Source organism: Lissotriton vulgaris, chromosome 12, assembly GCF_964263255.1.
Source record: "Lissotriton vulgaris chromosome 12, aLisVul1.2, whole genome shotgun sequence".
Lineage (NCBI taxonomy): Eukaryota > Metazoa > Chordata > Amphibia > Caudata > Salamandridae > Lissotriton > Lissotriton vulgaris.
The window spans coordinates 15,429,869-15,443,415 of record NC_141700.1 but is presented as its reverse complement, the minus strand read 5'-3'; the positions used below and the strand labels follow the sequence as shown (position 1 = coordinate 15,443,415).

The window sequence follows — 13,547 nt, the reverse complement described above, 5'->3', positions numbered from 1 at the left end:
GTGGCCAATGCTCTGTACATGTGGGTATGGTGTGTTCTCACTTCATGTGTGCTTTCACTGTGGTGGCCAATGCTCTGTACATGTGGGTATGGTGTGTTCTCACTTCATGTGTGCTTTGACTGTGGTGGCCAATGCTTTGTACATGTGGGTATGGTGTGTTCTCACTTCACGTGTGCTTTCACTGTGGTGGCCAATGCTCTGTACATGTGGGTATGGTGTGTTCTCACTTCATGTGTGCTTTGACTGTGGTGGCCAATGCTTTGTACATGTGGGTATGGTGTGTTCTCACTTCATGTGTGCTTTGACTGTGGTGGCCAATGCTCTGTACATGTTGGTATGGTGTGTTCTCACTTCATGTGTGCTTTGACTGTGGTGACCAATGCTCTGTACATGTGGGTATGGTGTGTTCTCACTTCATGTGTGCTTTGACTGTGGTGACCAATGCTCTGTACATGTGGGTATGGTGTGTTCTCACTAAACGTGTGCTTTGACTGTTGTGGCCAATGCTCTGTATATGTTGGTATGTTGTGTTCTCACTTCACGTGTGCTTTGACTGTGGTGACCAATGCTCTGTACATGTGGGTATGGTGTGTTCTCACTTCATGTGTGCTTTGACTGTGGTGGCCAATGCTCTGTACATGTGGGTATGGTGTGTTCTCACTTCATGTGTGCTTTCACTGTGGTGGCCAATGCTCTGTACATGTGGGTATGGTGTGTTCTCACTACATGTGTGCTTTGACTGTGGTGGCCAATGCTCTGTACATGTGGGTATGGTGTGTTCTCACTTCACGTGTGCTTTCACTGTGGTGGCCAATGCTCTGTACATGTGGGTATGGTGTGTTCTCACTTCACGTGTGCTTTGACTGTGGTGGCCAATGCTCTGTACATGTGGGTATGGTGTGTTCTCACTTCATGTGTGCTTTGACTGTGGTGGCCAATGCTCTGTACATGTGGGTATGGTGTGTTCTCACTAAACGTGTGCTTTGACTGTTGTGACCAATGCTCTGTATATGTTGGTATGGTGTGTTCTCACTTCATGTGTGCTTTGACTGTGGTGGCCAATGCTCTGTACATGTGGGTATGGTGTGTTCTCACTTCATGTGTGCTTTGACTGTGGTGGCCAATGCTCTGTACACGTGGGTATGGTGTGTTCTCACTTCATGTGTGCTTTGACTGTGGTGGCCAATGCTCTGTACATGTGGGTATGGTGTGTTCTCACTTCACGTGTGCTTTGACTGTGGTGACCAATGCTCTGTACATGTGGGTATGGTGTGTTCTCACTTCACGTGTGCTTTGACTGTGGTGGCCAATGCTCTGTACACGTGGGTATGGTGTGTTCTCACTTCACGTGTGCTTTCACTGTGGTGACCAATGCTCTGTACATGTGGGTATGGTGTGTTCTCACTTCACGTGTGCTTTGACTGTGGTGGCCAATGCTCTGTACATGTGGGTATGGTGTGTTCTCACTTCATGTGTGCTTTGACTGTGGTGGCCAATGCTCTGTACATGTGGGTATGGTGTGTTCTCACTAAACGTGTGCTTTGACTGTTGTGACCAATGCTCTGTATATGTTGGTATGGTGTGTTCTCACTTCATGTGTGCTTTGACTGTGGTGGCCAATGCTCTGTACACGTGGGTATGGTGTGTTCTCACTTCATGTGTGCTTTGAATGTGGTGGCCAATGCTCTGTACACGTGGGTATGGTGTGTTCTCACTTCATGTGTGCTTTGACTGTGGTGACCAATGCTCTGTACACGTGGGTATGGTGTGTTCTCACTTCATGTGTGCTTTGACTGTGGTGACCAATGCTCTGTACACGTGGGTATGGTGTGTTCTCACTTCATGTGTGCTTTGAATGTGGTGGCCAATGCTCTGTACACGTGGGTATGGTGTGTTCTCACTTCATGTGTGCTTTGACTGTGGTGACCAATGCTCTGTACACGTGGGTATGGTGTGTTCTCACTTCATGTGTGCTTTGACTGTGGTGACCAATGCTCTGTACATGAGGGTATGGTGTGTTCTCACTTCATGTGTGCTTTGACTGTGGTGGCCAATGCTCTGTACATGTGGGTATGGTGTGTTCTCACTTCATGTGTGCTTTGACTGTGGTGGCCAATGCTCTGTACATGTGGGTATGGTGTGTTCTCACTTCACGTGTGCTTTCACTGTGGTGGCCAATGCTCTGTACATGTGGGTATGGTGTGTTCTCACTTCATGTGTGCTTTGACTGTGGTGGCCAATGCTCTGTACATGTGGGTATGGTGTGTTCTCACTTCATGTGTGCTTTCACTGTGGTGGCCAATGCTCTGTACATGTGGGTATGGTGTGTTCTCACTTCATGTGTGCTTTGACTGTGGTGGCCAATGCTCTGTACATGTGGGTATGGTGTGTTCTCACTTCATGTGTGCTTTCACTGTGGTGGCCAGTGCTCTGTATATGTGGGTATGGTGTGTTCTCACTTCATGTGTGCTTTGACTGTGGTGGCCAGTGCTCTGTACATGTGGGTATGGTGTGTTCTCACTTCATGTGTGCTTTGACTGTGGTGGCCAATGCTCTGTACATGTGGGTATGGTGTGTTCTCACTTCATGTGTGCTTTGACTGTGGTGGCCAATGCTCTGTACACGTGGGTATGGTGTGTTCTCACTTCACGTGTGCTTTGACTGTGGTGGCCAATGCTTTGTGCATGTGGGTATGGTGTGTTCTCACTTCACGTGTGCTTTGACTGTGGTGGCCAATGCTCTGTACATGTGGGTATGGTGTGTTCTCACTTCATGTGTGCTTTGACTGTGGTGGCCAATGCTCTGTACATGTGGGTATGGTGTGTTCTCACTTCATGTGTGCTTTGACTGTGGTGGCCAATGCTCTGTACATGTGGGTATGGTGTGTTCTCACTTCATGTGTGCTTTCACTGTGGTGGCCAATGCTCTGTACATGTTGGTATGGTGTGTTCTCACTTCACGTGTGCTTTGACTGTGGTGGCCAATGCTCTGTACATGTGGGTATGGTGTGTTCTCACTTCCCGTGTGCTTTGACTGTGGTGGCCAATGCTCTGTACATGTGGGTATGGTGTGTTCTCACTTCATGTGTGCTTTGACTGTGGTGGCCAATGCTCTGTACATGTGGGTATGGTGTGTTCTCACTTCATGTGTGCTTTGACTGTGGTGGCCAGTGCTCTGTACATGTGGGTATGGTGTGTTCTCACTTCATGTGTGCTTTGACTGTGGTGGCCAGTGCTCTGTACATGTGGGTATGGTGTGTTCTCACTTCATGTGTGCTTTGACTGTGGTGGCCAATGCTCTGTACATGTGGGTATGGTGTGTTCTCACTTCATGTGTGCTTTGACTGTGGTGGCCAATGCTCTGTACACGTGGGTATGGTGTGTTCTCACTTCACGTGTGCTTTGACTGTGGTGGCCAATGCTTTGTGCATGTGGGTATGGTGTGTTCTCACTTCACGTGTGCTTTGACTGTGGTGGCCAATGCTCTGTACATGTGGGTATGGTGTGTTCTCACTTCATGTGTGCTTTGACTGTGGTGGCCAATGCTCTGTACATGTGGGTATGGTGTGTTCTCACTTCATGTGTGCTTTGACTGTGGTGGCCAATGCTCTGTACATGTGGGTATGGTGTGTTCTCACTTCATGTGTGCTTTGACTGTGGTGGCCAATGCTCTGTACACGTGGGTATGGTGTGTTCTCACTTCATGTGTGCTTTGACTGTGGTGGCCAATGCTCTGTACACGTGGGTATGGTGTGTTCTCACTTCATGTGTGCTTTGACTGTGGTGGCCAATGCTCTGTACACGTGGGTATGGTGTGTTCTCACTTCATGTGTGCTTTGAATGTGGTGGCCAATGCTCTGTACACGTGGGTATGGTGTGTTCTCACTTCATGTGTGCTTTGAATGTGGTGGCCAATGCTCTGTACACGTGGGTATGGTGTGTTCTCACTTCATGTGTGCTTTGACTGTGGTGACCAATGCTCTGTACACGTGGGTATGGTGTGTTCTCACTTCATGTGTGCTTTGACTGTGGTGACCAATGCTCTGTACACGTGGGTATGGTGTGTTCTCACTTCATGTGTGCTTTGACTGTGGTGGCCAATGCTCTGTACACGTGGGTATGGTGTGTTCTCACTTCATGTGTGCTTTGACTGTGGTGGCCAATGCTCTGTACATGTGGGTATGGTGTGTTCTCACTTCACGTGTGCTTTCACTGTGGTGGCCAATGCTCTGTACATGTGGGTATGGTGTGTTCTCACTTCATGTGTGCTTTCACTGTGGTGGCCAATGCTCTGTACATGTGGGTATGGTGTGTTCTCACTTCACGTGTGCTTTCACTGTGGTGGCCAATGCTCTGTACATGTGGGTATGGTGTGTTCTCACTTCATGTGTGCTTTGACTGTGGTGGCCAATGCTCTGTACATGTGGGTATGGTGTGTTCTCACTTCATGTGTGCTTTCACTGTGGTGGCCAGTGCTCTGTACATGTGGGTATGGTGTGTTCTCACTTCATGTGTGCTTTCACTGTGGTGGCCAGTGCTCTGTATATGTGGGTATGGTGTGTTCTCACTTCATGTGTGCTTTGACTGTGGTGGCCAATGCTCTGTACATGTGGGTATGGTGTGTTCTCACTTCACGTGTGCTTTGACTGTGGTGGCCAATGCTCTGTACATGTGGGTATGGTGTGTTCTCACTTCCCGTGTGCTTTGACTGTGGTGGCCAATGCTCTGTACATGTGGGTATGGTGTGTTCTCACTTCATGTGTGCTTTGACTGTGGTGGCCAATGCTCTGTACATGTGGGTATGGTGTGTTCTCACTTCATGTGTGCTTTGACTGTGGTGGCCAGTGCTCTGTACATGTGGGTATGGTGTGTTCTCACTTCATGTGTGCTTTGACTGTGGTGGCCAATGCTCTGTACATGTGGGTATGGTGTGTTCTCACTTCATGTGTGCTTTGACTGTGGTGGCCAATGCTCTGTACATGTGGGTATGGTGTGTTCTCACTTCATGTGTGCTTTGACTGTGGTGGCCAATGCTCTGTACACGTGGGTATGGTGTGTTCTCACTTCACGTGTGCTTTGACTGTGGTGGCCAATGCTCTGTACATGTGGGTATGGTGTGTTCTCACTTCACGTGTGCTTTGACTGTGGTGACCAATGCTCTGTACATGTGGGTATGGTGTGTTCTCACTTCATGTGTGCTTTGACTGTGGTGGCCAATGCTCTGTACATGTGGGTATGGTGTGTTATCACTTCATGTGTGCTTTGACTGTGGTGGCCAATGCTCTGTACATGTGGGTATGGTGTGTTCTCACTTCATGTGTGCTTTGACTGTGGTGGCCAATGCTTTGTACATGTGGGTATGGTGTGTTCTCACTTCACGTGTGCTTTGACTGTGGTGGCCAATGCTCTGTACATGTGGGTATGGTGTGTTCTCACTTCACGTGTGCTTTGACTGTGGTGGCCAGTGCTCTGTACATGTGGGTATGGTGTGTTCTCACTTCATGTGTGCTTTGACTGTGGTGGCCAATGCTCTGTACATGTGGGTATGGTGTGTTCTCACTTCACGTGTGCTTTGACTGTGGTGGCCAATGCTCTGTACATGTGGGTATGGTGTGTTCTCACTTCATGTGTGCTTTGACTGTGGTGGCCAATGCTCTGTACATGTGGGTATGGTGTGTTCTCACTTCATGTGTGCTTTGACTGTGGTGGCCAGTGCTTTGTACATGTGGGTATGGTGTGTTCTCACTTCATGTGTGCTTTGACTGTGGTGGCCAATGCTCTGTACATGTGGGTATGGTGTGTTATCCCTTCACGTGTGCTTTGACTGTGGTGGCCAATGCTCTGTACATGTGGGTATGGTGTGTTCTCACTTCACGTGTGCTTTGACTGTGGTGGCCAATGCTCTGTACATGTGGGTATGGTGTGTTCTCACTTCACGTGTGCTTTGACTGTGGTGGCCAGTGCTCTGTACATGTGGGTATGGTGTGTTCTCACTTCATGTGTGCTTTGACTGTGGTGGCCAGTGCTTTGTACATGTGGGTATGGTGTGTTCTCACTTCATGTGTGCTTTCACTGTGGTGGCCAATGCTCTGTATTAATCTTTTCTTCTCTTTTCCTTTGCTCGCTCTCGGGGTCTCCATATTGAGTCCTGGAAATGATCCCTCACTTTAATGGGATTGACAGGCTTCTGACTTTGTAATTCACATATTTTTATTGCCATTATATGTTGTACAAGGTCATTAGTCATTTACTTGTGTGTGTCACACTATATATTTTATATACATTTGCGTGTCACTTTTTTTGAGTACACAGGGTGATACTTTTCCTACTATTTTAGTTTAATTCATTTTTACCTCGTTTTTTAAAATCTTTTTAAAACTTTATTATACAATCATTTCTTCTTATGATTTTAAACCTTTCAGCACATAATAACCATGCTTAAATTAACTTAAACGATTTGCCACTTTGTATGTATGTTTGCTGTACAGTGCAGCTCAAATACAAAGCCGGAAAAGAAAGGAGAAACACAGGTATTTCTCTTTCATAGTGCCTATTTAAAACAGCTGCTATTTTCTCATGCTAAACCCTGTCAACTTTTTTAGGTAAATAGGGCTTAGCGTCAGAAAATGTGGGTGGTGCAAGCTTACCTTTGTGACTCGGACCCTCGCTGCTGAGACATGCGGTGAAACGGCAGAACGGGTGTGAATCCCAGTGAGACTGATTCCGTCTTTCATCCTTCAGAGGTGGACAAACCGAAACGACCTCAGTCAACAGGGAAATACTAACATCGCCTAGAAACGACAGAAGTGCGGCATAAGGCGCTATATAAAGCTCCCTGAAACTCTGGCCCTCCAGGCGCGGGCATCGAGGCGCTGCGGGATGGGGTGCAGCGCTGGGCGGATGTGCACGCGCACGGAGTGAGGGCACTTACCCACGCCTCGATGTCCCTCCTCGCACGACAGCTGTCAGGGGAGCTCAGATCCGTGGCCTGCGGGCCTCGCTCTCACCCCTCATCCTCTGCCGCCCTGGCCCCTCCCCCCACTTCCCGTCGAGGTGAGAGAGCTGGAGAGGAGGAGGGCAGAAGCGGGGGTGTTCATGCATGCAGGAGCCGCCCCCCAGGTGAAGGCACCGGCCTGTTATAGGTAAACAGGGGCAGCGGCCACTGTTCGGACAGACCCGCAGACAGACGGACTCCTGAGTTCAATGTGTAACCATTCAAAACGCGACCTGGAGCCTCAGTTAGCGAGCTAATCATTGATGGGTGTTGGACGGGTCGCAGCAGTGTCCAGGAGGGCAGGGGGGCGAGGCCTTTCCATCGAGCCTGCTCCTGGAACACCCACAAGAGGCTGATAATGCCATACTCCGGGACTGACGTGAGCTGTAAGGAATCTGCACACCCCGCTCTCTCACATCTGATGTCCCTGTCAGTGTCAGTCTATAGTTTGATGCACCTATCCCTGTTACCAGCACAGACCCCCCTCTCACACCTGATGTCCTGGTAATGTCAGTCTATAGATTGATGCACCTGTCCCTGTTACCTGCACAGGCCCTTCTCACACCTGATGTCCCTGGTAATGTCAGTCTATAGATTGATGCACCTGTGCCTGTTACCCGCACAGCCCCTTCTGACACCTGATGTCCCTGGTAATGTCAGTCTATAGATTGATGCACCTATCCCTGTTACCAGCACAGACCCCCCTCTCACACCTGATGTCCTGTAATGTCAGTCTATAGATTGATGCACCTGTCCCTGTTACCAGCACAGACCCCCCCTCTCACACCTGATGTCCTGGTAATGTCAGTATATAGATTGATGCACCTGTCCCTGTTACCAGCACAGGCCCCCCTCTCACACCTGATGTCCTGGTAATGTCAGTATATAGATTGATGCACCTGTCCCTGTTACCTGCATAGCCCCTTCTCACACCTGATGTCCGGGTAATGTCAGTATATAGATTGATGCACCTGTCCCTGTTACCTGCACATCCCCCTCTCACACCTGATGTCCTGGTAATGTCAGTATATAGATTGATGCACCTGTCCCTGTTACCTGCACAGCCCCTTCTCACACCTGATGTCCCTGGTAATGTCAGTCTATAGATTGATGCACCTGTCCCTGTTACCTGCACATCCCCCTCTCACACCTGATGTCCCTGATAATGTCAGTCTATAGATTGATGCACCTGTCCCTGTTACCTGCACAGCCCCTTCTCACACCTGATGTCCCTGGTAATGTCAGTCTATAGATTGATGCACCTGTCCCTGTTACCTGCACATCCCCCTCTCACACCTGATGTCCCTGATAATGTCAGTCTATAGATTGATGCACCTGTCCCTGTTACCTGCACAGCCCCTTCTCACACCTGATGTCCCTGGTAATGTCAGTCTATAGATTGATGCACCTGTCCCTGTTACCTGCACAGCCCCCTCTCACACCTGATGTCCCTGGTAATGTCAGTCTATAGATTGATGCACCTGTCTCTCTTAGATGCACAGCCCCCTCTCACACCTGATGTCCGTGGTAATGTCAGTCTATAGATTGATGCACCTGTCCCTGTTACCTGCACGTCCCTCTCTCACAACTGATGTCCTGTAATGTCAGTCTATAGATTGATGCACCTGGCAGTGTTACCTGCACAGCCCCCTCTCATACCTGAAGTCCTAGTAATGTCAATCTATAGATTGATGCACCTGTCCCTGTTACCTGCACATCCCCCTCTCACACCTGATATCCCTGGTAATGTCAGTCTATAGATTGATGCACCAGTCCCTGTTACCTGCACAGCCCTCTCTCACTCCTGATGTCCCTGGTAATGTCAGTCTATAGATTGATGCACCTGTCCCTGTTACCTGCACATCCCCCTCTCACACCTGATGTCCTGTAATCTCAGTCTATAGATTGATGCACCTGTCTCTCTTAGGTGCACAGCCCCGCTCTCACACCTGATGTCCTGTAATTTCAGTCTATAGTTTGCTGCACCTGTCCCTGTTACCTGCACAGCACTCTCTCACACCTGATGTCCTGTAATGTCAGTCTATAGATTGATGCACCTGTCTCTGTTACCTGCACAGCCCCCTCTCACACCTGATGTCCTGGTAATGTCAGTCTATAGATTGATGCACCTGTCCCTGTTACCTGCACAGCCCCCTCTCACACCTGATGTCCCTGGTAATGTCAGTCTATAGATTGATGCACCTGTCTCTCTTAGATGCACAGCCCCCTCTCACACCTGATGTCCGTGGTAATGTCAGTCTATAGATTGATGCACCTGTCCCTGTTACCTGCACGTCCCTCTCTCACACCTGATGTCCTGTAATGTCAATCTATAGATTGATGCACCTGGCAGTGTTACCTGCACAGCCCCCTCTCATGCCTGAAGTCCTAGTAATGTCAATCTATAGATTGATGCACCTGTCCCTGTTACCTGCACATCCCCCTCTCACACCTGATATCCCTGGTAATGTCAGTCTATAGATTGATGCACCTGTCCCTGTTACCTGCACTGTCCCCTCTCACAACTGATGTCCTGTAATGTCAGTCTATAGATTGATGCAGCTGTCTCTGTTACCTGCACAGCCCCCTCTCTCACACCTGATGTCATGTAATGTCAGTCTATACATTGATGCACCTGTCCCTGTTACCTGCACAGCCCCATCTCACACCTGATGGCCTGGTAATGTCAGTCTATAGCTCGATGCACCTGTCCGTGTTACCTGCACATCCCTCTCTCACACCTGATATCCCTGGTAATGTCAGTCTATAGATTGATGCACCTGTCTCTGTTAGGTGCACAACCCTCTCTCACACCTGATGTCCTGTAATGTCAGTCTATAGATGATGCACTTGTCCCTGTTACCTGCACAGCCCTCTCTCACACCTGATGTCCTGTAATGCCAGTCTATAGATTGATGCACCTGTCTCTGTTACCTGCATAGCCCTCTTTCACACCTGATGTCCCTGGTAATGTCAGTCTGTTGATTGATGCACCTGTCCCTGTTACCTGCACAGCCCCCTCTCACACCTGATGTCCTGTAATGTCAATCTATAGATCGATGCACCTGTCCCTGTTACCTACATAGCCCCCTCTCACACCTGATGTCCTGTAATGTCAATCTATAGATTGATGCACCTGTCCCTGTTACCTGCATAGCCCTCTTTCACACCTGATGTCCCTGGTAATGTCAGTCTGTTGATTGATGCACCTGTCCCTGTTACCTGCACAGCCCCCTCTCACACCTGATGTCCTGTAATGTCAGTCTATAGATTGATGCACCTGTCCCCCTTATATAGGTAATCAAGAGGTGGAATGGACACTTGTTACTGCTAGACCTTTTGGTTAGTATGGAACATCCTCATAAACGCAATGTTGTTCGAATGCGGTATATTACTGTACTCCGCCCCACATTAGCGTTATGGCATTTATCATTGGATGTCCAATTACGTGCTGTATGCCAGCCTCACCCAGAGGCAACCTCAGATTCTGGCAGCAGTGTCCAGAGAAAAAGTGTTAAAAAATGAGGAAAAATGGTTAAAAAACAAAACTTAACCTGAGAAGAACTTTAATGGAGAAGGTTAAGAGTGTCCTTAAAAATGGTGGGTATAGATATGAGAACAAGTTATTGGATCTCACTATACTACTTTGAAAATAGCGTCGACATGTTTCAGCTCCCTAGCGCCCAGCCGGGTCTTTGGAGCATTCGTCAGGTCAAACACACATAGATTACTTACACTACTTGTGTAGTAATTGGCAGTGTCATAATGCGAACACTGGGAAAATTGCCCTCAAATCTGTAGGGAAAGAGAAAACGAGGAGACAAGCAAGTATTTACAGGAATGCTTGTACACATGTATAACAGCACATCTTTATGGAACACATAGAAAATTCTTTATATAAAATTTTAGCTTACATTGTAGCTAGTGATTCAGAGAAATGGTTTATATGGAGGGCGTCTTGAATTGCCTGTGTCTACTTCAGGGTTTTAACAGAAACTCAGCAAAGTTTTCATGTGATCAAGTAAGTATGTAAATGTACACTCATGTTCTGAAAAAGGTCAGTTAGTTTATGGGCAAGAGTCGTGCTCATTTGATATCACAGGTATTACTAGCGGAAACTCTCATTAACCCCTTGTTAGGTATGCACCATGGTTGTTACAAATCGCATACGTAGTGTTATTCCATAAATATGAAGATATTGTTGGAAAGGTAGCGATAGACTCATTTAGATGGATTTAAATAACTAGGGCGAGAGGTAAACTTAAGCAGATTACACGCTTGTGCAAAAACGTCGAGGAAAGGAGGCATAAATATTTAATGTTATTCTACATACCTTAGAAGAGGGTACGTGATTCCTCAACGGGGGTGAATTATCTCGTTATGGATTAGAGCTGGAAGAAGTGGCAACATTTAGAGTTTAGTTGCTCTGTGCAAAGCCTTGTTCTGAAAAGTGTGACCGATTAAACAAGGGAGAACGCCAAACTTACCCGCGTGTGTCGGTAGACCGCTGCTTGTGCTGACTCTGCCCCCGGATACCAAGAAGGACGTATTCCTATTCGTTTATATCCCTCACTGGAATAACTGTAGAAATAGGACTACGAAGGGGTTGTGTTTACTCTCACTAAACTTTATTGGCAGATAGCGAGTAGTGAGGTAGTGTGGCTCACTGGTTAGAGGCGGCAGACCCGAGAGCAGAGGACGGCCCGGGACCAGGGTTCGATTCCCGGCGTGGCAGGTTTCTGGACCAGGGTCAGCGGACTCGATAATTCTCTCGCCTCGGTGCCCACTCCGATCAGCGATCACACTCGGCAACTCTGGGCATTAGCTTGCCTCATCTTCACTAACGGCCCCACCAGACCGCCGGGGATGCCTGGTCTCACCCTGGAGATACCCATTAAGGGACCATCTCTCAGAGAAGCCAGGAAGGGTTTTGCAGCGGTCGAAGCGCAGAGATACTCCCCCGGGAGTGATTCTAGCGCTATATAAACACGCAAATTAAATTAATTAAATTAAATTATAGCGTGCAGGGAGACAGAGATATTAACATTATATTTAGCAGCGCTATGTGCTACGTGTTGGTGTATTATGGGACTAAGCTGATGCTAGTTTATTTCGGTGGTAAACACGAAATGATACTAGTTGTTAGACTTCAAGTTTGAATAAGCAATATTGGTAAGGCGTTGATCTAGCTCATTTGAAGGTCTATGATGTTGCACTATATTGTAAAACGTTTTTGCAGTAGGTTTTTGTATTTACTGATAGTAGCTAGTAATACCCAGATTGGACCTTTTATTTTAATTTTAAAGCTGGAATGGTTTTTTCAAGTGAATTGGTGCCAAGGGTGCCTGGGATTTGTCCCGACACCATCGCTGGATACCTTCAAATTGAAATGCGAGATCTCAGAATTTTGTAGAACTTTAAAATTAAAAGCCTTTTTTACTGGAAAAGAAACACAACAGAACGAAGGAGACACCTCTCTGAGAAGGAAGTCAACATTCAACCCTCCACCAAATGCTGTTCCAATAGAAATACAGACCTTTGAACAGGTGATTTTTAAAGGTATTGACAATTTGGACACAAAGAAGCATACTTTTCAAAATTTGTCAAAAAAAGAACGTCTAGCTTTGGAAGAATTACAGCATATGGATGACATAATAATCAAACCCGCGGATAAGGGTGGAGGAGTGGTGATATTGAGCAACGAAGGCTATAACCAGCAGTGCCTAGCCCTGTTATCAGACCAAAAATTCTACAAGAGAATAGAGACTGATCCAACAGAAAGACTGCAGAATACCATAGCAATGATGCTCCATGAAGCTGAGACACATATGTGGATCTCCAAGAAAGAAGCAGATTTTTAAGACTACGAGAGAACCAAGAACTCCATACTTTTATTCGCTCCCAAAAACTCATAAAAACAAATCCCCACCACCAGGACGCCCGATTGTTTCGGGAATAGGCTCGATTTTGGAGCCATTATCCAAGTTTGCCGACGAATATCTAAAGCCTCTAGTACAGAAGACACAGACATACCTAAAGGACACTCGAGATCTACTTGTCCAAATTGCAGACAGACCATTTGACTCCAACACCATGTTACTTGTAGGGCTGGATGTCGAATCTTTATATACAAGTTTACCACAGGAAGATACACTCCAGATGTTGGAAGATCTACTATACATGGGGGAATGGAAACACAATATGCCCAGACACTTTGTACTAGAATGCTGTCGCCTGGCCTTACAAGAGAACTTTTTTGAGTACAATGGGGAACTGTATTTACAATGCCATGGTACTTCCATGGGCAGTGCCTTTGCCCCCTCAGTAGCAGGATTATATGTCAGCAATTTTGAGAACATCTTTGTATTCAAGGAGAACAACCCTTTCGTTTCCAGTATCTTATACTGGAAACGATACATTGATGACATTATAGTAATCTGGAATACAGAGAAAGATCTACGACTGTTCATGGAATGGCTTAATGGTCGTGACAAGTGGCTCAAGTTCACTTTCACTTCAGATAAGAAAAAACTAGACTTCCTGGATCTGACCAT

General features: G+C 47.2%; 1 protein-coding gene across 3 annotated transcripts in view; it reads right to left on the bottom strand.

The window, feature by feature from the left end:
- The window catches only part of SHC2 (SHC adaptor protein 2), a 272,791-nt gene extending 265,612 nt beyond the window's left edge, over positions 1–7,179 (bottom strand). For 2 of the 3 annotated variants that reach the window (XM_086946747.1, XM_086946748.1), the window contains exon 1: positions 6,931–7,179. Coding sequence is in view for 1 of the 3 variants with exons in the window: in XM_086946749.1 (XP_086802875.1) it covers positions 6,647–6,733 (87 nt within the window). In the remaining 2 variants the exon portion in view is untranslated. Of the gene's footprint in view, positions 1–6,646; positions 6,791–6,930 lie in introns of all 3 variants that reach the window. The other variant, XM_086946749.1, reaches the window with a different exon arrangement.
- Positions 7,180–13,547: the final 6,368 nt, after the last annotated feature.